General features: G+C 33.2%; 3 protein-coding genes across 4 annotated transcripts; all 3 read right to left on the bottom strand.

Moving 5' to 3' along the window:
- Nucleotides 1–17: 17 nt before the first annotated feature.
- LOC129291451 (vacuolar protein sorting-associated protein 26A) lies at nt 18–6,004 on the bottom strand. Of its 2 annotated transcripts, none has more exons than XM_054928803.1 (12): nt 5,669–6,004; nt 4,795–4,840; nt 4,598–4,672; nt 4,295–4,369; nt 4,102–4,174; nt 3,425–3,469; nt 3,055–3,166; nt 2,478–2,544; nt 2,351–2,395; nt 1,932–1,987; nt 1,038–1,213; nt 18–608 (listed from the first exon to the last, which is right to left on the bottom strand). In XM_054928803.1, the coding sequence occupies exons 2-12, from the start codon at nt 4,795–4,797 to the stop codon at nt 427–429; spliced, it is 909 nt and encodes a 302-aa protein (XP_054784778.1). In that variant the 5' UTR covers nt 4,798–4,840; nt 5,669–6,004; the 3' UTR covers nt 18–426. The 2 variants fall into 2 exon arrangements, with proteins under 2 accessions (XP_054784778.1, XP_054784777.1); XM_054928802.1 differs by having other exon boundaries at nt 4,795–4,869.
- Nucleotides 6,005–8,336: 2,332 nt separating this feature from the next.
- Nucleotides 8,337–10,065, bottom strand: LOC129291878 (histidine-containing phosphotransfer protein 4). Its single transcript, XM_054929432.1, has 6 exons — nt 9,938–10,065; nt 9,579–9,709; nt 9,411–9,479; nt 9,239–9,310; nt 8,864–8,936; nt 8,337–8,772 (listed from the first exon to the last, which is right to left on the bottom strand). The coding sequence occupies exons 1-6, from the start codon at nt 9,986–9,988 to the stop codon at nt 8,725–8,727; spliced, it is 444 nt and encodes a 147-aa protein (XP_054785407.1). The 5' UTR covers nt 9,989–10,065; the 3' UTR covers nt 8,337–8,724.
- A 9,008-nt stretch (nt 10,066–19,073) lies between these two features.
- On the bottom strand, nt 19,074–26,470 carry LOC129290650 (transcription factor MYBS3). The gene is made up of 3 exons (XM_054927503.1): nt 25,886–26,470; nt 20,426–20,634; nt 19,074–19,837 (listed from the first exon to the last, which is right to left on the bottom strand). The coding sequence occupies exons 1-3, from the start codon at nt 26,211–26,213 to the stop codon at nt 19,316–19,318; spliced, it is 1,059 nt and encodes a 352-aa protein (XP_054783478.1). The 5' UTR covers nt 26,214–26,470; the 3' UTR covers nt 19,074–19,315.
- Nucleotides 26,471–26,484: the final 14 nt, after the last annotated feature.

Raw genomic sequence — 26,484 nt, forward strand, 5'->3', positions numbered from 1 at the left:
ATCACAGTAAAAAGGAGAAACGAGAACCCAAAACCAAAAAAGGAATGTGGTTATGGACGATACTTGAAACAGAAGTCGGAGTACAAAGCATCACACTCTGGATCAGTGCATAACATGACTAGGATCAGGAGGGGTTAAAAAAAAAAAAAACTTACAAAAGTATATAAGATTGGCCACATCACACTTCACAGCATAAATAAGAGGTAAGTTGCTATAATGGAATGCATGCCGAAATGTTTCAGAACTGCATCAAGAGACGGATTCATAATTTGCAAGCATTTTACTGCTAGAAAACCAGACTTTTGCACCCCCTAAAAAGGGTTTCAAGTGACCGTCTAATAAAACCTCAGCTCTCCAAAGTCCATGACAATGTTCGTTATTTCTATGCTCATTACACCTAAAACCCATTCCCTGTACGATGATCAATCAGGAAGTTTCTTCTTGCAGCCTATACATCGTGATTTCCTGCTGCTTAAAATATCGCCTGTCCTCTTCATCAACCAACACCAGATTTAAGAAGTACTTCACACTGAATTTGTTATTAATGTTGCGATGAGTTGGTGTCAGCTCATAAGGGCTAAGGAACAGTCTGATTGGGATTGACTCACCTGTAAAAACAAAAATCAATCAGAGCCACTTATAACGTCCTACATTAAAAAGACTTGGAGAGGGTCCTAACCATAACAGGCACACTGCACACCCTACTGAACTAGTTTTTTGGAGAGAAAGTAATGACTTTGTGACACACTGCTTCTATTGGCACATGTTGAGCTTGGGGGGATTGGCCATATGTTACCTGGACTTCTAATTACAATCCTTTTTTTTTCCTAATTGGCCATTCATTATAATCCACTCTAGTGTGTGTACAACAGTTATTATCAACAGATGTGTATAACTAATTTGCACATCTATTAAGAAAAGAAACGTCTATTATGAGGGCCTGGTCAATATCCGGGGTAGAAAATTTCTCTTGAATACATTGGTGTGCTAATTAAAAAAAAACCGTGAGCAGAAAGCAGAGTGTATTCTCAACATACCTCGGACAGGAGCACCATCCATCAACTCAAATTTCGCCAATGTTTCTGTCTCAACATGGGTGTTGGTCCCTGAACCGGTTGATTCCCGACGTCTAATCTCAAGATCCATATTTTTTATCTTGATTCTTACCAGGAGAAAATATATTTTGCCAATGATGACATCTTTCAGATGATACCTGAATTTATAAAAATGAACTAGTGTCACAATTCTTTTCCACTTTCAAGTATTGATAAGCAGATAATTTCAAAATTCTTTTCAGGGACGTGAATATCATCCTAGAGCACAACGTTCATCTTTGACAAGAATATCTTTAAAAAAGCTACCAATCAAATAAGTTGGGATTGTGTAAGCAGTAGGTGCTTTCAGTTCCATTTATTATCAACATTCGGTACTTAAGATGGAATAGTAACCAAAAAAATCAACCTCTGAAATACAAATACAGCGAAAAATATAATTCAAAATTTTAAGTGACTCGTTTAAACTTTATCATTACCTAATAAAGTAACAAAAAAAAATCAGAAGAGTTATTTTATGATTTATACATTCTTTTGTAACTAATTTATGATTGCTAACACCCAACCCAATTGAACCAGTTGGCATAAATGTCTTGCATGCTCTGAACCACTTTTAACCTGTTCTTCCACAAGTTGTGGCATAACGGTGAATATACATGGTAAATGCTACCACTACAAGATCATAAGAACTGCAATCCATTGATGCACATTTCACCGAGTTCAAGATGGATTCATCTAGTATATATCCAGTAGAATTTAACAATCTAACCATGCTTATAAATTTGGACCAAACCAGCATATTTAAAGTTCCCTGTTTAACTTGTCAAACCAACCTATCTAGTCTGCTTTTCATATCACAGGTGAATGCATTCAACTTACTTGCTTTTGTTGTATTCAAATTCAATGTGTAGGCAATCTTCAATTCCAACTTCCATCTGTATCGGGTATAATGTTAAGCAAAATAAACGCAGCCATCAAGTTTTCAGAGAATAAAGGAAAAGAAAGTTTACAGGAAAGGACAAGCACAATGTATAGCCTCAATGAGATTTGAAAATAAAAAGACCAGCAATTTTAACGAGTGATTTAAGACAAATGATCAAAGACCAACTATGCTTCAGATGAGTAACAATGGCTTAGGATTATTATTCTGTTTGATTAAAGACGAGTTTGGAGATTGAAATGGTAGCACTTGCTGCTATTCACTCAGTAAACATGCCAAAACTTTAAGGGGATATGAATTTCCTCTACCATATCTGATTACGCAAAACAATCTAGAAATTCAAACGTAATAACCTTACCTTGATGCTATTGTTAATTGATGGAGGTGGAGAATAGTTGCGGACCTAATCAATGAAAAAAATTCTCAAAAATTGATAGATGAAATGGGACCACGGAAAAGTTTTATTTTAAAAAAACACATCATACCACAAAATCCTGGTACTCCATTATGCTTCCTGCATAGCCTCGACTGATGGTCACTTTCAAAACATACCTGAAAATTGTAAATGTTCAAATGGGTCACAGGAAGCATATGCTATTCAAGTTTCATCTCACCATTTTCTAATTTTCTTTATATATGTTTCAATCACCAATCATATTTCCACAAACTTGTTATTTTTTCTTACTAAGCAGCAGGAACATTAAATTACATCCAACCTTTGGCATTCAAAAATTTCTATGGGCCCACAAAAAGGCATGCAAGCAGCTAAGCTTTGACAATTTCAAAGCTTTGACAATAAGGTGAAAGTAAACCAGAATGCCCGCTGAAAATTGACACCGCACACAATGGTATGATACCAAAATTACTCATGCACGGTAAAATTAGATTCCATCAACATTCCATTCAGCCTGATGTACAACAGAATTTTAACCAGCATAACACATCAGGGAACCATAGGTGTGCCATCGTGTCAACAAAAGCAGATGCACACGGAGCTTTTATAACCAAAATAGGAACGCACGTGCATAAAATTTTAAGGAGTTAAGCATCAAGAAATCATACCTAAGCCTGACATTTACCCCATTATATGTCTCATAAGGCATTTCAACTGTGGAAAACTCAAATGGATACGTTTTCTTCTCATAGATATCCCCAGGAACATCTAGTTCTCGTACTGCAAAAGAAAGCAAGAAGAATAATAAATAATTGGTAGCATATTTATGAGATGCTTCACTCAATTCATTCACCTTCAAGATAAACTACAGTTGAAATACCAACTAGAATAAAGTCCTTCCGAACTGCAACTACAACCTATTATATCTTCCCAGCATAGAAGTAATTCCTAGCACTGTACAGTTATTATATGAAAAACTAGCTACATATAACCATGTAAAAGGTTTTTCATCCAAAGACAGAGTACTCAATTACTCACCAAGGGAAGTAAAGTCATAAAAGTTTCCTCTATCAAAATACATCTCTGCATAATCAAGCAAAGTTTAAAGTCAACTTCATATCCAGGTATTAAAAAAAAAACAAAGAAAAATTCCATACTGCATTTCACAAGTGAACAATTTGCATGATTTCAATAAAAATTATGAATGAATAATTTATTTCCAGCCCAGCCCAACAAAACTTAAGCTACATTAACTGTTAAATCAAATTTTATTATTGAAGTTCACAAAATACATATTCTTGTCAAAGTTATACAGATTCAAAGAGAAAAAGTTATTTGACAAAAATGAGATGGATAGGCCACTTTAAGGAAAATATTCTTAATTCATTATGCTATCAGTAACCTATGACTAGTTGGAAAGCTAATTTACACCTCTAATCTTGGGATCTTTCAGGACAACAATTCAGCTAAAATTATCAAAAAAAAGACATAATTAAATTCTTTATCCTAAAACAGATGTTTGTTAAATAATACTTCATTGAAAACATTTTTATGGCCAAACTTGTCTTGCATCAGATTCAAGTTATCATCCCACACCTAGCGATAGATAAAGTGAAGAGCACAAGAGTCAATAAAGTACATGAATAACTAATGTCACACTCTACTTTTCTTTATCCATTTGTACTTTAGAAATGTATTCCTCATCAAAGACTAACCTATCTGTCCGAGCAGTTCAACTTTTATGCCATTGTGGTCAATCTTTTTCCCTTGCATTGGCTCGATTATAATCTAACCATTGCACCAAAGACAAAACTTCAAGTAGTAAGGTTCACAAGACAATAAATCAAGAGTTATTTAAAAAGCAAACATACAGTCAATGGTAATCAAGACTCCAACAAATAAAAATACCTTCCCAGCAATGTTTTCTTGACTTTGAAAAAGAGGGGCGGTGACTGTTTGGCCATTTTCTTTTTTAAATGGAACCTTCAAACCCAAAAAAAAATCACAAAATAACAAAGGCATATCATATAAATAGTAAACACAGAGATTTATCAACCGCACAAGAAACAAATGAGTTACTAGAATGAAGATATGGGAAGTTCTGTCACACTATTCAAATATTGATAAGATATAACATTGTAAGATAAAGTCTTGATAATTATAATCAAATAATTTAAGGTATCTCCATAAGCAATTTAAAGAGTGGCTAACCTGCTTTCGACTTTTCCCATCATTGAATGTGATTAAGATGTTACATGCCGGCTTGAAAGCTCCAAGAAGGTAATTCTATTTTCATAATTTCCCAAGTGTGGGGAAAGGAGTGCACAATCATTATGAGATCATATCAGTCAAGGTTAAAAAGAATAAACGTTAAAGAAATGAAACATAGACAAAATAACATTACCCACCATGCTGTCAATGAATCAATCTTCTTCTGAGTCAGTACACAAGTACCTGTGAGAAAAAAAAAATTACACAGCCAACTGCAATGTAAAAAAACAGAGTTGTCACAAATGCAATTCCTATGTCTCTCATTGGCAGCAATAAAACACAGAATATCTTCAAAGGATTTACTTGTCTCCAAATAACATCGAGGATTTAAAAAGAATGGAAGTTACATCCTTGTGGTTGGGGGAAAAAACTCAGCTCAAAATCGCCATTTGTAACATTAAACTGGACATTTTTTAAACCATCATTCCGTTCTGTGAGGGTATGCCAGAAGGGAAGTAACACTCAAATAAGCTTAAATCTGTTGACCAAGCAAAGTTGAAGATTTAAAGTGCACTAATTTCAAGCACCGAAACATTACTCATTGATCGCTTTCTTCTGATATATGATACCAAGCCAACATATGCTTCAATCACTACCTTCAAAGTTCATTTTCCCTGCTTATATGTTTTTAGATTAAACTCAAAACACATTTGAACCAAAATTATCTAGCAGAATGATTGGTGAAAGTGCTCTTATCATGCTTCCTTTTGTGATCCACAACCCAAAAGCAGCAATTCGCGGTAGGCATGACATCATCGGGAATCACATTTCATTTCAAGTTTATTAAATTGAATTAGTCTACCACGTCTACCATAAAACCCCAAAGAATCAAGGAGGAACAAACGAGGGAAATAAATCAAACCATTAGCGGATGGCAAGCAATCGAAAAAACTAACAAGATCCAAAGAAAAGCATTGACCCTATCTCTATCTTCATTTTTTGGCATTCTATCCACAAAACACACGCAACATCACAACGGCAAACACAGAATCAAAACAACAGGACACTTACCAGCAGTCCAGTGGCAGTGGAAAAGGCTGGTGGTGAAGATTTTCCTCTACTACTGTTTTTATGGCGATGACGAAGAGGTGAATTGTGGAGCAGTAGTGGCTGGCGAGTGACAAGCAACGAAAACCAATGGCAGGAGAGAGAGAGAGAAATGAAATCTGAGGGGGTTGGAGTCCTACTCTTCGTGTGTTGATGCTCACGAAGACGAAAAGAAGGATTTGCAATCAATCACGCCGGCCCACAGAAAACGGCGATCACAGAGGTCGAACTGAGAGAAGTGATCTGAAGCGGGGAGGAGGAAGCTTCTCTTCGGGCAACCTGACACAAATTCAACACCTTTTTTCAAAGAAAAAACAGAGGAAAAGAACTGTTCTCAAACGGGCCAGACCGTGGCAATGCGGAGCGCGGGCAAAACTCGGGTCGGTTCGGATTTAAGTCAATCCATCTTAAATATCCCTCTGTTCAGTCGATGCCAAGAATAAAGTTGAGTCTAGCGTCCTTCGTGAATCAAAGTTTAAATGTTTATTCAGAGATATTTTCATATTTATCGCCAGATCAATACAATTACCTTTAATTAAAAAATATGAAAAAATTACATCCAACTCTCTATCAAAAAAATTAATTATAAATAAAGATCAATATGAAATAAATTATTGTTAAAATAAAAACATAATTAAAAAAATTAATTTATTATTGATCTTTATCTATGGTAAATTTTTTTAAGAAAAGGCTAGATGTAATTCTCTCAAAAAATATTTGAACAATCAAATAATCCACTCTTGTACGCAACAAGAATGGCGAGGAAGAAAGGAGAAGGGCAATTTTAATGAATTCAAAAAAAAAATTAATGGAGAAGATATAATAGGAAATGATAACAGAGAACATTAATTAAATATTTTTATGAAAAAATGGTAGAAAAATATTTTTAAAATATGCAAATGACATTAAGATATTGTGAAATACTATAATTTTTCTCAAGTCTTTAGAGGCTTTTTTAACATTAATAATTTTTTATAAAATAATTAAAATACCTTCAGTTTAAACTAAAGTAGTAATTTTTTATTTCCTTTTAGTCATTATTAAAATAAAAATAATCATTACTTAAATTTAAATAATTATAAATATTTATAACACTTTGACTTCAATAAATCAAAAATTTACATAAGAAAAATTGTAATTGTTTATTTTATTCTAATCATTCTAAAAAAATAATTATTTTTTAAAGTAAAACAGTCATGAACATTTACAACGCTTGAAATTTAGTGAATAAAAAATTTGTATAAAAAAAGTTGTAATTAATTATTCAGTTTTGGTTATTTCTTAAATCACAATGGCCATAAATATTTATAATATTTGAACTTTAATGGATCAAAAATTTGCATATAAAAAGTTGTAATTACTTGTTTTATTTTAATTATTAGAAAAAAATAATTATTACTTAATGGTCATTGATATTTGCTTTTTTTTTTTGGGGCAGGAGCTGCTATTTTTTTTATTTTAAATTTAAATTGAGAGTATTTTAATCATTTCACCAGAGATGCTAATGATAGTAAGGTCTAGGGACTTGTTATGATATTTTTTGGGATTTTATTATCATTTCCATGTTTAAGAAAGATTTTTCGATCATTTTCCCACTTCTCATTTTTTAAAATTGATTTTTTTTAATAACTTGATTCCAACACAGCGAAGTAGCCTCAAACTCATTCCATATTCTCTCTCTTTGACAAGTCACAAGTCACCTGCAACATACTCATGATCAAAATTTCCGAGTTTTTTTTTTTAAATGAAATTCAGGGCGAAGCCCCGGCACTTTATTAATTAACAGTCATACAAGAATACGGAAAGCCTGCCATATCTGGATACATCAATTGAGAAGAGCTTCTGTTAAAATTTTACAAGACTTGTTCTGCTGAATACTGTGACTAGTAAACCAATCTCCACACATTAATTTCCGAGTAATTCTTGGCTCCAGATTTTAGGTGCTTGGTTTTCAACAAGAAAATCATAACTGAGATTCTTTTCTTCTTCTTTTTTTCGTTTTCCCCTAATTTGATTAGGCCATCGTTGATTTTAATTTTAATGTTGAATGTGAGAAGGTTTTACATGTTATCAAGTTATCTTCTTTCCTAGATTAAATTTGGATGGCTCATACAGTCTAATAATTGACTAATTAGAATAGTATTGCATCTTAATCAACCCTTCCAATTTTCAACATGGAGACCTTCAACTTAAAAATTTTTCTTCAAACATGATCAAGAGTTAGACCATGTTCTTACTTCTTACCAAATTTATTATTGGGCCTTTCTTAATTTGAGCCTCCAATAATTAATAAAGCTCACTTTTAGTGGAGAATACTTAAATTCTCTTTCTTCTTTTAAATACATGGTTGACAACCAACACATATTGGTTTAGATGGCAAGAGATCTAACTTTCCTTAACCATGAGCTCTTGGATTTGATCCATGAGGCCATGAGAATGGAAAAAATATGCTTGAAAGAGCTGCCTCCTTTGGAGTTTCATGATGCTCGAATTCAAATTAGCCCCGTCGAGATTATTGGCTTTGAATATCGAATGGTTATACCCAAAAAAATGCATGGTCGGACACATAGGCCTTAGATTTCAGATTTAGCTCTTTCGCAGTCATGTAGTTGAAGAAAAATAAAAAAAAGAATTGGCCAAAAGAACTGATATCATATAGTATGATTATTTTACATTATTCTTTCTATATAAGGCAACAGTGTAGGAATCTAATTTATTCTTGTTCACTCTCTGTGCTCATCACTGTTATACTACTTTGACTCTAGTACTCATCAATTTGGATCCTGAAGCTACTCAAATTTGATCAATGCGGTTCATTAGTAGTTACACTATAGAAAGCAAAATTCAGGGCATTACATATTCAACTTGGAAAAACAAAACTGATATTTGGAAGCAAAGTATCATCCCCAAACCCACTAGAGCCTTTCCTTCTTTTTTCTTGTGAGGTGAATATGTACTCTCAGTCTCAAGATCCACCAACTACGTTTGTCTCAAAGATTGCATTTTTATCAAATCAGCCTTTACTTGGGGCGACATGCTGCCTCAAAGGGCCCAGCTTGCCTTGCTTGCTGCATAATATGGTGAAAACATGATCACAGAAATCCCCAATTGTTTGTTTCCTCTTATAACAAAGACAAAATGCATCAAACATAGACTCACCTGAAAATAAGCTTCAAGTTTCTTTCTCAGTGTGGCATATTCTCTCTTCAGCTGTTGGAAGCTCCTCTTGCATCTGCATATATTCATTCAACAGCATTTCTACTATTATTGCCAAAATACAATCGTTTTTTTCCCCTTGCGTAAGCTCAACATACCATGTTCATTAATACAACTTTTGACAGGTGGGCTTGTGTTAAATGCTAATTAGTGAGCTCACATATACTGAACCTACGCAATAATGACTCGTTGTGACAGTTTGTTCTATGATTTGGCTCTTCGTAAGAAGCTAGGACACGGGTTATCTAGAGGGTCATCACAAGTAGTAGGTGGTGAGTGAGTGTCAAGACAAGGAACCAAAAGTGAAAGATAGATTACCCCTCGGCATTTCCAGCCCTGCAATATTCCCTAAACAGGGTGCACTCTGCTTTCACCTTTTTGGCTCCGATGCTGTAAGCCATTAAGAGTTCAGATCATCAGGGTCCTTTGTTATCACAAGCCAAGATAGTATAGTACAGTACGGTATCCTTCTGAGATTTTCTGTCATTACCTTGAGCTGCTTCCTTTGAACTGTTGCATCATAGAGTCTAGCCTGTTAAATTCCAGTGGGTTCCTCTCCCTGGAACAAGAATGGAATGACAGAATCATTAGAATAAAAGAGAAGAAAAAAGAAGACACAGAAACAAAAGGAGGTACGATCATGATGAATATGACCTACAATGCTTGCTCTATGTTTGATACAAGTCTTGAAGAATCGCGGTAGTAAAGAGTGACAATTTCTTCAACAAAGTTAGGGTTGGCATCATCCTGCAGTTCCTCGAGCTGAATGAACTGTTCATCCAGATATCCCTGCACAGGACAGAAGCAGTATTAGATTCTCCATATCAATCAATCAATGGCCTCGTAACTAAACGCAAGAATGACACCATTATACAACTACCATTATCTTTATTACCCATAATGCAAAATACAATCTTCCTAGTGTGTGTGTGTGTGTAGTAAAATCCACTATCAAATGCGTTTCTTCAGAAAGAGGAAGTTCAGCTTATAACATGAGGAGTGAAGAAGAAGAAGAACCTGGTCGAAGAGGGATTGCTTCATGGCAGCAATTTGCCTGCGAGATGCCATGAGAGAGAGTGAAGGAGGAAGGTAGGCTTAAAAAGAGACAAATATAATTTAGAAGGCTTCGGTGGGAGATGCTGGATTTGGAGGTGGGGATGCTGGGTTTTATAGCTGAGAAAGAGGTGCTGAAAAGTTAGATGTAACTTACAAGAAACCATGCGCTAAGAAAACAATCTTAAAATTTTTTTTAAAAAAAAAACAAAAACAAAACGCAACTTTTTTGAATAAAGTTGTTCCCTTAAGATTTTCCAATTTTTTGTTTTTTAAACTGTCCTTTTAATTGGAAAGACTTAAAATACTACAAACCTTAATTGTTTTAGGTATTTTTTTCCATTTAGTGCTGGTTTAAGAAAAAGAAAAGATGTTATAAGCAAGTAAAAGTTACCCTTCATTAGCATTGGTGAGGAGAGTATCTTGTATGATGTTTGCAAAATTTGAATCCACATGTCTTATTAAAAAAAAATTAACAACTTATTTCAAATTCTGCCCACACATGTGACCTGTACAAATTATAAACATCCCACTAAATAGGGAGGAAATATCATTGTATTTTATTACTGCTTCCCTCTTCCTATCATAAATGTAAGACTTAGTTTATGGGCTTGTTTTGATCCTAAATATAATATTTTAATTAAATTTATTATAAGATTGTCAAACTCGTGAGTTTATATAAATTTTAAATGAAATGTAAATTTGATCATAAATTCATATGGATTTACTTTTATTAATAAATAGTCATTAAAAATATATAATTAAATAATTAAAATATAAAATATGATCATAATTTAATTTGAATATTTTTTAAAAAATAAATAATTAAAATTAAATTCATTTACATTGGTAGATTATCATACTCAACATAGAAATTAACTTATTTTGATATTTTTCTTGTTGTTTTATTAATATTAATTTTTGCTTTTTGAGCTTTATTTTTCTTTGAATAAGATCCTACCACTTATATGAGCTAAATTCTATACAATATATACTTAACTTACTCAACTTAGTAAAAAATTAATAAATTTAGCGAGTTTTATTGAATTTGTATATAATTTAAGTTTATAAGTGAGTTAACATAATTTTATTAGTTAAAAACATAAAAACAATAAATCCAGGAAGTAGAAGTGGGAATATGGGCTAACTCGGCTCAAATGGGTTAACCCATATGGATTGAGAGAAATATGAATTGAATTGGGTTGAATTCAACTTGTTTTTAAATGGGTTGAAAAAATCACAACCCAACCTATTGGAGGGTTAAATGGGCTAACTTGACAATTTATTTATTTATTTTTTAATTTATTTTTATAAATTTTTTTAAAAAAATACACCTAAATAATAAGTTCTAATTTAATATTCATTCTAAATATATCAAAATATTAATTTATAATATTTGTACAGAATATATAAATTAATTCAACTAACTAAAGCACATCTAATATGGTTTATATCTATAAAAAAAAATTTTCTTCTTTTTTAATTTTTTATAAAATAATGAGTTAAACGAGCCAACCCTAACTCATATGGTTCATGGGTTATATGATCCTGATAAAAAAAATTCATTTTTATTTGGGTCAATTTGTTTTCAACCCAACCCGACCCTTATAACTAGTTATTCGAGCCAACTCACATAACTTGACCTATATTCTCGGCTCTATAGAAGGAAGTCATCTCATAAGTTTAATTGAGTATGTATTTAGTTCAAGTTTATGTATAAGTTGACATGATGTAAGCTAGAGATGGAAAACTAACAAACTTTGAGAGTTAACTCAAGAATTTGATAACAAAGCTTTATTATGTAAAATTTTACTCCCTCCGTTTAAAAATATAAAGTATTTTTAATTTTTTAAAGTGTGATCATTACCTTTTTTTAAAAGTACCTTATTGATAATGACTTTATACATACTCCTATTGTAGGATGTTTAATAATGATAAATATAAAAAAATAAAGTTAGTTGAAAAATAAGTAACTTCTTTATTGAGGGGTGAAATTCGATTAAAAATGTCTTATATTTTTGAACGAATGAGTAATTGTTATCTCAAACTATCCCTATTGATACCATTTATTAAAATAGATTTTATCAATAGGATGGTTTTCAATATAAGTGATTAAAGGAGATATTTTAAGAAATTTAGTATATATTTTTTTACAAATAACTAATTTAACTGATTTTTCAAATCGTTGTAAATTATTTATATAGCTCCTATACATTAAGAAACCGAGTATATGTTATATTATACTACTGTTATTTATATTTTGTATTGATGGATGACAAGTATATATAATACACTCCCTTCCTTAAAAGAATATGAGGTATTTTTTGAAAAGTTAGATATTTAAAAATATAAAATTTTTTTAGTATTTTAAAATATAATCATTATTTGTTTCAAGTATTCGTCATGAAGAAATTACTTTATATTTATTTTAGAGTAAAAAGCCCTATTAAATTAGAGTAAACATGAAAAAATAATATTAATTTAAAAACAAATAATTACTCTAGGTGAGATTTAAAACAATAATTTTTTAACTAAAGAATATAATATTCACTTAAACATGTTTTGGTGATATATACATCCATTCAGTTGAAGTCGAGCGTCACCTGCTCACAAATTATTGTCACGCTCACCATAAAATCGATATAACTTGAAAAAGGCTCAATACTTTTAACTACTCTGTAATTTCAAAAAATAGTACCTGTACGGAACTTGGGTCCATCATTTAAGCATCGCATTATCTATTCTAGATAGAAATCATCAATAAATTCCAGGAAATACATTGGGTTGACACAAGATATCATTATATATACCTAGAATCGAATATATAATTGATACCAACTATTGATACTTAGCGATATTTCTCATACAATTAACTAATTTATTGTGATGCTCTCTCTTCTATGCTTAACCTTTACTCATAATGCATCTAAATTCAAGTATGAATGAGTTTTCAAGATGTGTATCTTAAAAGTTCATCCACATATCACATATAGGTTAGCATGCATGAACATATTCTTCTTCTTCTAGGCATTTAAAGGAGAAGTTCTTTTTATTTTCGGTAAAATCAAGGATATCATTTAATTGATATTCTCTCCATTCAAAAAATATTAGATATTTTTTTTGAAGAATTTAATGTTTAAAAATATAAAATATTTTTAATATTACAAACTGTAATCAATGTATTTTTTTAAAAAAAATGTCCATAATAAATAAATCACTTTATACTTATTTTAAAATAAAACACTCAATTAAATAAGGGTATATATGTAAATATGATATTAATTTAAAAACAAATAATTACTTGATTGAAGGTAAAATTTGACTAAAAATATTTTATATTTTTTAATGAAAAGAATAAAATTTTAAACTAAAATATCTTATTAAATAATGTAACACTCTATTGAATATGAAAATACTGTGTTAGTTGAAGATAATTAATTATTTTATTGATGAATGAGATTTAATCAAAAATATTTTATATTTTTTTATAAAAAAATATTTCATATATGAAGGTTGAGAATCAAACTTTTAGCTATTTATTTAAATAAGGAGAATTTTTGTTATTGACATCAGTATGAGTTGATGGTGGCCAAGTTCTTTTCTATTTGGATATCAGGAGACATATACCAAAATAGCATATGCTCTGCGTTTTCAAGTTAGTTGATTCAAAGCAAATGGCAACAAAAGAAAACTAATTTATGAAAATACTAAAATAAGCATCGCGCGAGACAAAGAATTTATCCTAAAAGGAGAGCTAAAAAGCTTGTTTGCGGCCACCAAAAAATAATAATATTATTATAAATGCATCATCTTTCAAGTCCAGAATGAGCTTTGGTTCTCATAGCTGTTACATGTACAGGTAAGCAAAAGTTACCAAACCATATGTTTATGTGAAAGGACGTTTTGCTTAATATTAAACTTAGATTTTTACTCAAATATTCTGTCTCTCGTCAGTTCTAGAATAGCTTGTGAAGATATTATCACAAGCGTTGTATATGAATTCTGACCCAAAAAAAATGTTGTATATGAATACAAGCTTCCTTATTAGCATTTACATTGCATATACTAAAACCATAATAATACTTCATAATTTTTATCGATAACAAGATCAAAAGTATTCTTGGGTTCTAAAATACTGAAGAGCTGAAGGAAATTGCATTCCATGCTCATCACTTTTAAGGTAACATAGACCCTTCATTTTTCTTCAAATGATCCATGTCATTAATTTAAATTTATTTTTAAATATTTTTATTTTTATTTATCAAAATAAAAATTATGAAAAATTATAATGTTAAATCTGGATAATCTAAAGTACATTGAAATAATATTAAATTAGATTTTTTAAATAATATCTATACTATTTAGAGTAACAGTGAATGTATAAAAATTATTTAAAAAATTAATATTAAATTGAATCATTCAGATTTAATTCAAATTCATCAAATTGATAATAAACATATCTATTAAAGATTTTTATATTTTTTCATATTTTTATTTTAATAAATATAATGAATTCTATAATTTATTTTTTAATACGTATAAAAAACAATTCATATTTAATATTATATTTTTTATAATTTAAAATCAACGAAAAAGATTGTTTTTGAAAAAATGAAGAGTTCATAGCATTCCTATAGGGTGATGAAATTGATGAGCACCAAATGCCTTCTGCAGCCGGAGACATGTCAATCCAAATGCAGACTGTGATATGTTTCGTCCCAATGCAGAGTCTGAAATCATGCAAACACAGTTCAATTAAATGATATTGCTTTCATCTTAAATTATAAAATATTTTTAAATAAAATTTAAGATATTAATAAATATTATTAAATATATTTAACAATTTTATTTTTTTAAAATAAAAATATAAATTTTTAGAAATATTTATAATTGAATATATTATAAAAATAAAAATTAATTATAAAAAAGATAATATTATAATTAATATATTTAATAAAGTTTTAATTTATTCAACATGTTTTATATTTTAAAATAAATAAATTTTTTTAAAAAATATTTTATAATTTAATATAATGGAAGTATTTGCTAGTGTTAAAGGATTTAAATGAAGGAAACAGAGGCTGCAGGAAACAAGGAATAGACTAGTGACTGTTTCGGGAGCGTGGTAATCGACTGATTCTGATAAATGATAGACCATTCTCACTCTCCCACTCGTTGATTTTGAACAAAGTCAACCATCTTTTACTGTCAGAAGATTACTTTTACAGGACACGTGTTTCATGTTATGTGGTACTCCTAAATTAACAGCATCCTCTTCTTCCCGTTATCTTTATTTTTATATTGTGTCCTCCTTGCTTGTTTCCACAGCTGTCCCTCTTAAACTGAGAAGTTTTTTTAAAAATCGATTGTGCGATATCATTTATGATGTGTTTAATTAAAATATTTTAAATTATTTAAATAAAATTTTATACAACATCATTTTAAGTGATTTTATTTATATAATGAAATATATATTTAATTTTTTATTTTTTATTATCATTAATATTATAATTAATTTATATTTAATATCACCTAAATGTTATATTTTTATTGAATAGATTATAAATGATTGTACTTAATTTATCTAAGAATTTCTCTCAAATAATAAGCTCTAGGATGTTCAGCTTATTTTGTTTGAATTAACAGCAATATAAAATATAAAATTGAAAAAAAAAACTGCATAGTTTATGGATTCTATGATGCATGAAAACACCCTCTATTTTTTTTTTTAAGCCAGGTTAATGTGGGAAGATATGGTGGACAGAGAATAAGGAAGGACGATCATCAAGTAACCAATATAGAAAAGGAAGAAACATTAAGAGGGGGGAAAATGCCAATGATTGACATAAGAATTTTGGGGATGCACCTGAGTGGTCCACGTCATTTCTGTCTCTGTTCATCTCTGCCTATAATTCCAGCAAAATGTTAAAAAGGAGAAATCAAGTGTTGGGGAAGAAATTCTCTCTTTATTCCTCTGCCACACTGGAGTGAAAGGACAGGAGCTTCCTATTCTTCTGTGATTTACTCCCCCTAATTTTATTTTTAAATCATTCCTAACATTTTTATCAAAACCATAAAAAATTTTAAAGTTAATTAATTTTATCTAAAAATTCAATAAGTTATTAACTTTATTTTTATTAAACATACCTACTCTAAAAATAAAATATTTTAATATTTAATAATTTTTCTAACATTAAATAGGAGTAAAAGAGTGAAGACAAATATAAAAATTATTGAGGTGTCATATAATAAATAGGATTAAAATAAATCTTCTCTCTCTACTTTGAATATAGAATGAGAGAAGTACAGTTCGACTATCTCTGCCTGCCTTTCTCTTTCCCATTGTATGGAAACTCAAACCGAACGGGCTAGTTTAGCTCGTGAACCGATGACCTAATCTCTTTCCTAGTTTGGGTTTCCATGTAAATCAGTCAGCCACTGATCTGGTGTCAACCTGAGATAACTCCGCTAACCTAGCCAAGTTGTTGGGTCAATCAGGTCACCTTTTTTATTTTTTTAAATTGTAAAAATTAAATAAAAAGTAAAAAATTCAGCTTGAAAATTTAAAAAGCGAGACAATGAAGGGCAAGGCAATTAAACTAGATTTCACTGTCTGTGGTTTGAATTTCGAATAGAGAGCCTTAATTGTAAATTCGAACTTAGAAGATTCAGTATTCTTTTAAGTTAATTGTACCTTAATTGTTTTAATCTTTCATTATTTGCTGTTATTCATTTATCTGATTATTACTTAACATTTATGAATTATGATTATCGTTGTTGATTATTTTTGTGTTAGTGATTAGTAGTTTTAGATTTTTTAATGATTGAAAGGTTGTAAATTGTAATTGTAAGAATAAATATTTGAAAAGTTATATTTTATTATTATTAGACTTTTGGGTGGTTGCAATTCTATAGTTATTATTATATTTATATATTGTATTAGAGATTAATCTTGAATTTAATTGAATATTTTTATAATTAATATTTTTTTATTTAAATTATATTATTTTAATCATAACTTATTTTTCTTTCGAGTTAATTCTCAATTGAACCACTAACTCATATCTCCATGGTTTGATTGATTCAGAGGACACAGACAAACACTCCTTCCCTCCTCCCAATAAGATGGTTCCTTTTACATCACCGGTCACATCTGCTCTTTTGTAAAGAGTTTTTTGAAATACAATAATCGAAAAGGCTCAATGGGTTTGAGTGGGTGGAAGAAGGGGATCAGAATCTGGTTTCTGTGTCTTTTTTTCAAGCTTGGCAGATTGCCCTTCTTTTCTTTCATCACTATCTCCTATGTTGATATCAATTCCACCCCAGACAATCATCAATCCGTCGCATGTCCATGGATTTTATGACTGGATCCATTGAAAATTATTGCATCAGCATGCCAAGCTAGACACAGCACAAAACATTTCTCTTCGTGAGACCCACTTCTAACATAATTACACTTTGATTTGTTTTATCTTTTCTAATCGTAGAGCATGATTGGATATGTGGTGGAAGGCCGCAAAACGCTGTTTAAAGCTCGAAACCAATTTTCACAAATACTGAAAACCAAACAACACCGTAGTCTGTTGAACAATTTCTCTGGTCCCTTGCCAGTTTGCTTTCCAATCATGCAGAAAATCATTGCTTTCCAGTCATTATAATGCCATTTCATCTACAGTTGTCTGCAGGAGCCAGAATTGAGTTATAATGCCGTTCATATGACAGAAAAAGACGTGGCTTTAAAATGAATGAATCTCCATGCCAGAAAAGCAAGATTATAATCTTAGAATGTGAAGTGATTAATGTTTTTACCAGAGCACATTCAGTAGATCCAATTGCAATGAAAGGAGCATGAGTGCAACGTCAGTGTCCATGATGGGTTGCCGCGTCAAAGAATTAGCTGCTCATAGGACCTTCCCTAATGGGTTGCCACGTAGAAGCATTAGCAGCTTTAAGGCCTGGCAAAAAAATATCCCTATTCCTTCTTTTCCTCATCAAAAATGTTCTGAAACGGATAATCCCAAGCCATTGAGTATTGATGCACTGATGGAGGGGTTAGCTGAGGTTGCTTTCTTAGTGACTTTAGGGAGGTATTCTACAGTGGCAGCATCAAATTCTGCTCATTATCAGAATCCATTTGCTTGGAAAACATTATTGAAAGCAGCATGCCATTACCCACTAAAGCCAACCTTGGCTATCTCTCAAAATTTTATCCAAATAGATGAATAAGACATGATCCTCGTAAGCGCAAACCTGAAAAAGCAAGGACCACATTGAAATGAGGTTTGGGCCACCAAGACTCGAGAATACTCGAGAGGTAGCATATAATGTTGCTTTAAGTCCGCTTTCAAGAAATCAAATCCAAGAGACTGCCTTGTTTCCCAAATAACTGTGAACCCAACTGCACAAGTATTATCGAAATGAAGCATCCTGAAAGAATCCAGCTCTGCAACCATAATAATAGATGGTATAGATTTGGGGGAAACGCACAAGAATATCAACCCAAGGAGAGAAAAGTTGAAGAACAGCCAAACCCCCGTGACATTTATTACCGGAAAACCACGTAGCAATAACATTGTGGAAAAGCTTCACTGTTTGAGCAATTCATTGTTGCATAATGCACGTCATCACAAGTATTTTTTAAGTAATTGCATGCCCATTGCAGAAGAATCAACGGTAACCTTTCCTTGAACGTGGTCAAATATAAAGACGATCCTCCTTATTTCAATTAATACAGTTCAACGGAAGGATTATGCTATCAACATTCACTCTGCTATTACTGAAATAGCCAAGTAATGCTTGGATCTATTGTTGTTTAATGTCATTGCAACAGCTATAGAAATTCAGCAGAAATAATTTTAAATCTTCGATAAAAAGGGCTAACTTATTCGAGTATTTGGAAAAAGGGGCTACCTTGGAATTCGTTCAAGTAGGACAGTGTAATGACAAAATGATTCAACTAATCCACCTTCCGCAGTTCCCCCTATCAAGCAAAAGGTGATTTTTAAACTCACATGTCACAAGAATACAGGATACCTATTGCAGCAGTGCAACAGCTTCCATAACACACAGCGCCAGCAAGTCAACTAATATCTACCAAATCTTTAGGAACCGAGCCCGTGGTCATTTGATTATTCAAGCTTCCAATTGTTTACAGTCAGAAAGAATAAAAATTTCATGAATTTATCTATCCTGAGCTACATGACATGACATCTTGCTACTTGAAGATAACAAGATGGATCCAAAACCAAAAGACAAAGATAAGTATAGAATAGTACAAGATACAAATGGAACCATGACCACAAAAAGGCTTAATTACTTCTGTCATCAGTAGAATTTAAAAGCTTAAGCTGCTTGAATTGCACTGCTCTTGCCATTGTTTAAATCTGAACCACCAGCATTTGCATGGAATGCTGACTGCCTTGAGGGCTCTCCCAGCAACTTCAAAGAAAGTGGGGAAGGCTCTCTATCACGTTTTTGTGTTTCCCCAAGACTCAGTTGAGACATGCCTACAAGTTCATCAATATTGACTGGTTCCTTAGGAACGACTGGGATTGGCTTAAGGACCTGATGATGAGCTGTCTCAGCTTCCTTAACTTCAAAGGGAGCTGCATTTGATGGCCATAAGGAAAATGCAACAGGTACATATGTTGGCATGAATCCGCTAGCCACTGGTGTCAATCCACTTGATACTACCATAGTTTCATTGGGCTCTTCCGCATTTTCTTCATAATTAGTTTCCATGGGTTCGATTTCTGACTTGAGGTTGAGATCTATTGATGGTTGTAAATTTGCAATACCTGGTTGTGAGTTCTCAGAAGGTGGCAGTAATACTTGTTCTTCTGGCACTGAAGGTGGATTTGAAGCCTAGGATATGTTAAGAAAACAGTCAATAGCTAAAGAAAGAAAGACAATGACAAAATATAAGTTAATCATCAGCTCTAACTCATAATCAATGACCAGCTACAACTAGGAATCTAGGATGACCACCATTGCTTTCACTAGCTTACTTAGGAATCAGCAATGCAACATTGCTACTTGGATTGTCTAAAGCAAGAACCAGCATCATGCAGCCCAACAGACTGCAAGGTACAACCATTCTGTCCTTCTAGCTGTGGAAAAATAAAGCTAAATATTTTCTCTTACATTATTATTCAAGTATTAACATATTATTAAAAGCCAAACAGACTATGGCATTTTCCCCAAAAAACGAAGCAAGCTTTCCACAAGAAACTTGCTGCACAAAGTCAACACAACTAGGTCATGATTATTCAGATTGTTTATGCAGTGGTCTTCAAGTTAAAAGCAAAACTAAGACAACACTAGCAATTTTTTGTGTTCTTTGTTTTAAGATGAATCATTTTCCACAATCAAGAGACAACACTGTTGGTCATAGTAGATATGTATTTTGTACTAAAAAAACAACTCAAATAAATAAGATGAATGAAAACCAACCACATTTGCAACCATGTCAAAAAGACTGGCACGTCTCTTTCTCCTAGTAGCATTACTCTGCCGGATAAAGTACTTTTGGGCATGACTTGCTACTTGAGTAGGAGTCCTTGACACAACAAAATTGCGAGATATGCCACGCCAATCTCCTTTACCTAGCTTCTGGAGACCAATTAAAAACATCTTGTGTTCTTCTTCAGTCCATGGAACACCTAAAACGCCCAGTACGAATTGAGTAAAAGTACCGATATTTATTTGCAAAAGGCACAAAACATACCCAGTGAGACAACTACATTGCTGCTGTATGATAATCCAACACAACAAAATAATCATCGGAGACAATAATCATTAATAGCAATACATAGTCAAAAGGTTTATTCAACCAATTATAACAGTCACATAAAATGCAAAAATGTTAAAAGGTAAAAACCATGATGGCTGTGCATGATAACTATCATTCTTGGGATTTGAAGCAGATAATTTCCTTCAAGAGTCAAATTGTTGGTCTAGAATTCATTTTGATTTTCACCAAATTACATTTTGGCTTCTGCCCAGCGTAGAATATCAGAACCCATATATCATCTGCCTTGAGCTAAAATATTTTGTATATATGTCAATTGAAATTGATGAACATGTTCATCTCTAGTTACAACTCCGCCTATGTTTATAGCCGGTCCCAAGCCCGGGTAAAGGAGGAGGGTTGTGTTAGGCCATCAACAGCCAATGTAAAAATTTGTTGAATCTATCATGAACATGGACAATAGACGTTATAATGTTAATGCTAGGTCGTTGCCCGTAAGTAACGCGCTGCATGGCTCGAGTACAGTGATAAGTGAGTTAGAGCCGCTGCATCGACGCCCGGATGTAGTGTTAAATGAGCAAGGGCTACCGCGTCATTCTGGACGCACGCGGCTAAAGAAGTTAGTCCATAAGAGCAAAATTAGATTTGGTACTTGGAATGTTGGGACATTAAATTGTAAATCTGTAGAGGTTGTAGGGGTTATGATTCAAAGGAAAATCAATATCCTTTGCTTGCAAGAAACAAAATGGCGTGGAGAAGGAGCTAAGGATATTCAAGGTTTCAAACTTTGGTATACAGGAAAAGTAAGTGCACGCAATGGAGTAGGCATCATTATAGATAATGAGTGGAAGAAGAACGTTGTAGAAGTTAGCAGAATTGGAGACAGAATTATTTCTTTAAAAATGATAATTGGACGTGAGACTGTTAATATTGTTAGCGCTTATGCGCCGCAAGTCGGGACAGAAGCCAGTCTTAAGGAATTATTTTGGGAGGATCTGGAGGGGTTGATTCGACACATACCACAGAGTGAAAAGATTTTTATTGGAGGAGACTTTAATGGGCATGTCGGGAGGGAAGCTGGTCAGTATGCGAGGGTGCATGGTGGTTTTGGTTTTGGAGAGCAAAACAATGAAGGGCAAACTCTTCTTGATTTCTCATTGGCGTATGATTTTAAGATTGCCAACACTTGTTTCAAGAAGAGAGATGAGCATCTCATCACTTACAAAAGTGGAGCCTCAAGGTCGCAGATTGATTTTCTTTTGGTTAGGAACACAGATAGAAAACTTTGTAAAAATTGTAAGGTGATCCCTGGAGATGCTGTAACGACACAACATAGGGTCCTAGTCCTTGATGTGTGTATTATGAGTAAAATCCAAAAACGTCGACAAGTAGTAACACCAAAGATTAGGTGGTGGCAATTAAAAGGTGAGAAGCAAGATATTTTCAAGCGAAATCTTTTGGATAAAGGAATTTGGGATTCTCAGGGAAGTGCTAACATCATATGGGAGGATATGGCTAAAAAGATACGGGAGGTTGCAAAAGTAGTTTTGGGAGAATCGAAAGGTTCTGGTCCGAGAGATAAGGAGTCTTGGTGGTGGAATAATAGTGTACAGGACAAAATCAAGTATAAGAAGAACTGTTTTAAAGCCATACATTTGTGTAACAATGAGGAAAATTGAGAGAGGTACCGTATGGCTAAGAAGGAAACTAAGAGAGCTGTGGGTGAAGCTCGTTCCAAAGCTTTTGAAGAATTTTATAAGAACCTTGAGACGAAGGAAGGAGAGCAAAATATTTATAAGATTGCCAAGAGTAGGGAAAGAAAATCAAGAGATCTAGAACAGGTAAGGTGTATTAAGGATGAAGAGGGAAGAATTTTAGTTACAGATGATGAAATTAAAAATAGATGGGAGACTTATTTTTCTAAACTTTTCAATGATGAAGAGGATTCATCTAGTAACTTGGAGGATTTAGTAACTGGTGAAGGAGAACAAAATTTGTCATTCTATCGAAAAATACGTGATAAGGAGGTAAAGGAAGCTCTTAAGAAAATGGCAAATGGTAGAGCTAACGGACCTGATTGTATATCTATCGAAGCGTGGAAATGTTTAGGTGAAGAAGGGGTGAGATGGTTAACTAAGTTATTTAATGTGATTTTACGGTCCAAGAAAATGCCTGATGAGTGGAGGAGAAGTACATTAATTCCTATTTATAAAAATAAAGGAGATATTCAGAATTGTACTAACTATAGAGGGATTAAACTCATGAGCCACACAATGAAATTGTGGGAGAAAGTAATTGAGCACAGGTTGAGATTGGAGACAAGTATTTCTGAGAATCAATTTGGTTTTATGCCAGGTAGATCAACTACAGAGGCAATTTATCTACTAAGGGGATTAATGGAAAAGTATCGTTGTAAAGATAAAGATCTACACATGGTTTTTATTGATTTGGAAAAAGCTTATGACCGTATACCAAGAGAAGTGCTTTGGAAAGCGTTGGAAAAAAAGGGAGTACGGATTGCTTATATTAAAGCCATACAAGATATGTATGAGGGGGTAAAAACTAGTATAAGAACGCCTAGTGGTCAAACAAAGGATTTTTCTATAAAGATTGGACTACATCAGGGATCATCTCTGAGTCCTTATTTGTTCAACTTGATTTTAAATGTTTTGACGGAACATATTCAAGAGGAAATCCCGAAATATATGCTCTTCACGGATGATATAGTTCTTATAGCAGAGACAAGAGAAGAGGTTAATTGCAAACTTGAGTTATGGAGGAGGACATTGGAGTTGAAAGGTTTTCGTCTGAGTAGAAGTAAGACGGAATATTTATATTGTAAATTTGGTAAAGGACTATTCGAAAATAATTTGGAAGTGAAATTGGGAGATCAAATTATACCTCAAGTGGAAAAGTTTAGATATTTGGGAGCCATTATTCAAAATGATGGCGAAATCAGTGGAGATATTTCACATAGAATTCAAGCTGGGTGGTTTAATTGGAGAAAAGCTAAAGGAGTTATTTGTGACCGTAAGGTGCCTAATAAACTTAAAGGAAAGTTTTATCGTACTGCTATCAGACCGGCAATGTTATATAGTAGTGAATGCTGGGCTCTAACGGGACAGCAAGAGCATAAAGTTGGAGTAGCAGAGATGAGAATGTTACGATGGATGTGCGGACATACACGTAAAGATAAAATTCGAAATGAGCACACACGTGAAAAAGTGAGGGTGGCACCTATTGAGGAAAAAATGGTAGAAAATCGATTGAGATGGTTTGGGCATGTACAAAGAAGACCAAGGGAGGCACCAGTGAGAAGAGTGGAACATATAACTTTGAGTCCGATTAAGAGAGGTAGAGGAAGGCCTAAGAGAACACTCTTGGAAGTTGTTGAACGTGATCTCTTAATTAATAATATTTCTAAAAGCTTAATAAATGATAGAGCACAATGGCGTCTTGCAATCCATGTAGCCGACCCCACCTAGTGGGATAAAGGCTTGTTGTTGTTGTTGTTCATCTCTAGTTACAAGTATTAATATATTTCAAGTACTTGCCAACCCCTTCCCCAGAAACTCCAAAGCTTAGAAAGAGATAAAGAGGTATAGCATTTGGTCTTTTGTTCTAGAAAAACAATTTGCTAATACAATAGCATTATACCTATAATTTTTAACAATCTCCAGGGACTCAAGTAATATTGCCAAATGTTCCTTGAGAAAACAGCAAAGGAATTAAATCATGCTATCAAGACTTCCCAAAGATAGTTTACTGTCATTAGATGAAGCCTCAAGTTCAATTATAAAAAAGCAAGCGGCTGAAGGAAATTGGTACAGAACAATGCATAAGCCAAAACGAGCCAAATTTCACCAGTAACTATTGAAAGAGAATTCTTGAATGGAACCAGGAGGATAAAAAACATTCTGAAATTGCAGCAGACATCTGAATAACAAAAAACTCGACAAAAATGAGAAACATGAAACTACACTAAATATACCAGGTTCAATGCAAATTCCAGGAAGTAATGAATCAACTATAAGAATATGACTTTTTTCAGGGAAGAAAAAAATCTTCTGTACTAAAACCAAACACAACAATCAGTGCACTTATTCTAACCATTTGAAGTATCCAGCTGAACAACATTTATATGTGCTTGCTAAATTATTTGCTACTTCTCCCAAGACTTCAATTTTGAGCTTGAAAGTCAGATAGCTATTCCCACAATTTTATTTGAGCTACTAGGTAGACCTGCTTCTGCCTTTAAACTGAATGATGAACTTACCCAAGAAAAAGAAAGAAATTATTGAAAACTAATGCCAGAAACCAAGCGTTGTTTTGGACGAACAATTGCATGTAACTATGATCAGGGTGGAAGAACCGAACACTTATCAAAACATGTGATCCTGAGAAAGATGTCATATGAACAGAAATACAGAATTGCGGTAATTTTTAAATAGAAAATTCAATTTTCTAGTCAATCATGATGCTTAGCGGATGCCTCTTTAAGGTTATCCAGAAGTGAGTTCAAAACATGCTGGGAAGTATAAACTTTTCAACTGACATCCCCAGGACCATACCTACTTACAAGCCCCAACTGTTCCCTTATACAAAAAACATTACCAATACATTGGCAACAACACCACCAATGGATTGATTGACATGCCCTTAGTGTGGTTTTTGTCAAGTACTGAGAGTCTCAAAAAAAATTATGCTAGCAGCAAGCCCATAAAATGTGCAATAGAAAGAAAACATGCCAGCAGAAAAAGGAATAAAAATAAGAAGGAAGCCTATTTGAAATAAACAGTAATGAACAACCAAAAAGCATTAACTGAAGTAATTTTCGAGATAGATTAACCAACTTAAAACTACCAAGAAGACTTTTTAACTGCACCATCCACAAAAAATGCCCAGTTCTAGTTTCTTAAGTATTTCAATGGTCTTTTATGATATGTAAATGAAAGTAAACAGGGACAAGCCAAAATGATAAGGGAAGTCAATAGGGCGAGCAAAATAGCTCCTCAGCCCGAAAACAAAATGACTTTTACGCAGGGAGAATCCAGGGTAATCAACTTTCAAAATTTTACAAACTCAATTCTTAAAATAATTCCTCATTTTTCCGGCCAAATAAAATATAATAATACATGCTTCGAACATAATTGCAATAATACCTTTCTTTCTCTCTCCACGACGGTTCGCGGAGCTGGAGGCATGAGAGGGGTCATCAGACAAGCACCCGTCTTGCTCATGACCCAGGTCTCGGAGCGGCTCAGAGCACGGTGATCCGGGATTCGGTGATCCAGCAGCGGACGACGAAGAATAATAATGGGCGGAGAGATTCCCCATGCTCGCGCTCTTTTTAATGATGGATCCATCGGTGAGTCTAACACCGAATAGCCTCACACCTCCAGCGCTTCCGCCGCCAGCACCTCCACCACGGGACGGGCATGTTCGTGAATTGTGCCCGTTATTGCTGCAGTGAGAGCACCGCCTCGTCATGCCGATTCTCCGCCTTCGGAAACCTTCGAGTCACCGCAGGCGATCAGTTCCTAGCACAAAACGATCAGAGATGGGTGGTGAATATCCAAAAGATGAGAGTGCATGTGTGTAAGGAATAGAGAAGAGAGAGAGAAACGGACAGATATGGATTTAAGCTATTAGGGAAGGGGTAAATAAGGTACGTAACTTTAAGGCACGAAATAGAGGATTAGTGGAACGCGGTGGTTCGCTCGTTGGGTTTCATTGTAATGGCCATTTTGCCCCTGTTCGT

This window comes from Prosopis cineraria, unplaced genomic scaffold, assembly GCF_029017545.1.
Source record: "Prosopis cineraria cultivar Desert tree isolate PC_DT_omini unplaced genomic scaffold, ASM2901754v1 PC13, whole genome shotgun sequence".
Lineage (NCBI taxonomy): Eukaryota > Viridiplantae > Streptophyta > Magnoliopsida > Fabales > Fabaceae > Prosopis > Prosopis cineraria.

Bases quoted from the DNA above. Each gene is read 5' to 3' on its own strand.
- LOC129290650 (XM_054927503.1), bottom strand. From the start codon at position 26,213: ATGACGAGGCGGTGCTCTCACTGCAGCAATAACGGGCACAATTCACGA. The intron at 20,635-25,885 runs GTATTATTGCAA...TGGGCGTTTTAG, and splicing joins TCGTGGAGAGAGAAAGAAAG to GTGTTCCATGGACTGAAGAA. The intron at 19,838-20,425 runs GTTGGTTTTCAT...AACATATCCTAG, and splicing joins TTGACATGGTTGCAAATGTG to GCTTCAAATCCACCTTCAGT.
- LOC129291451 (XM_054928803.1), bottom strand. The intron at 1,988-2,350 runs GTAAGGTTATTA...TACCCGATACAG, and splicing joins CAATTAACAATAGCATCAAG to ATGGAAGTTGGAATTGAAGA. The intron at 609-1,037 runs GTATGTTGAGAA...TTGTTTTTACAG, and splicing joins GGATGGTGCTCCTGTCCGAG to GTGAGTCAATCCCAATCAGA.
- LOC129291878 (XM_054929432.1), bottom strand. From the start codon at position 9,988: ATGGCATCTCGCAGGCAAATTGCTGCCATGAAGCAATCCCTCTTCGAC. The intron at 9,710-9,937 runs GTTCTTCTTCTT...TGTCCTGTGCAG, and splicing joins AGCAATCCCTCTTCGACCAG to GGATATCTGGATGAACAGTT. The intron at 8,773-8,863 runs GTGAGTCTATGT...CATATTATGCAG, and splicing joins AACTTGAAGCTTATTTTCAG to CAAGCAAGGCAAGCTGGGCC.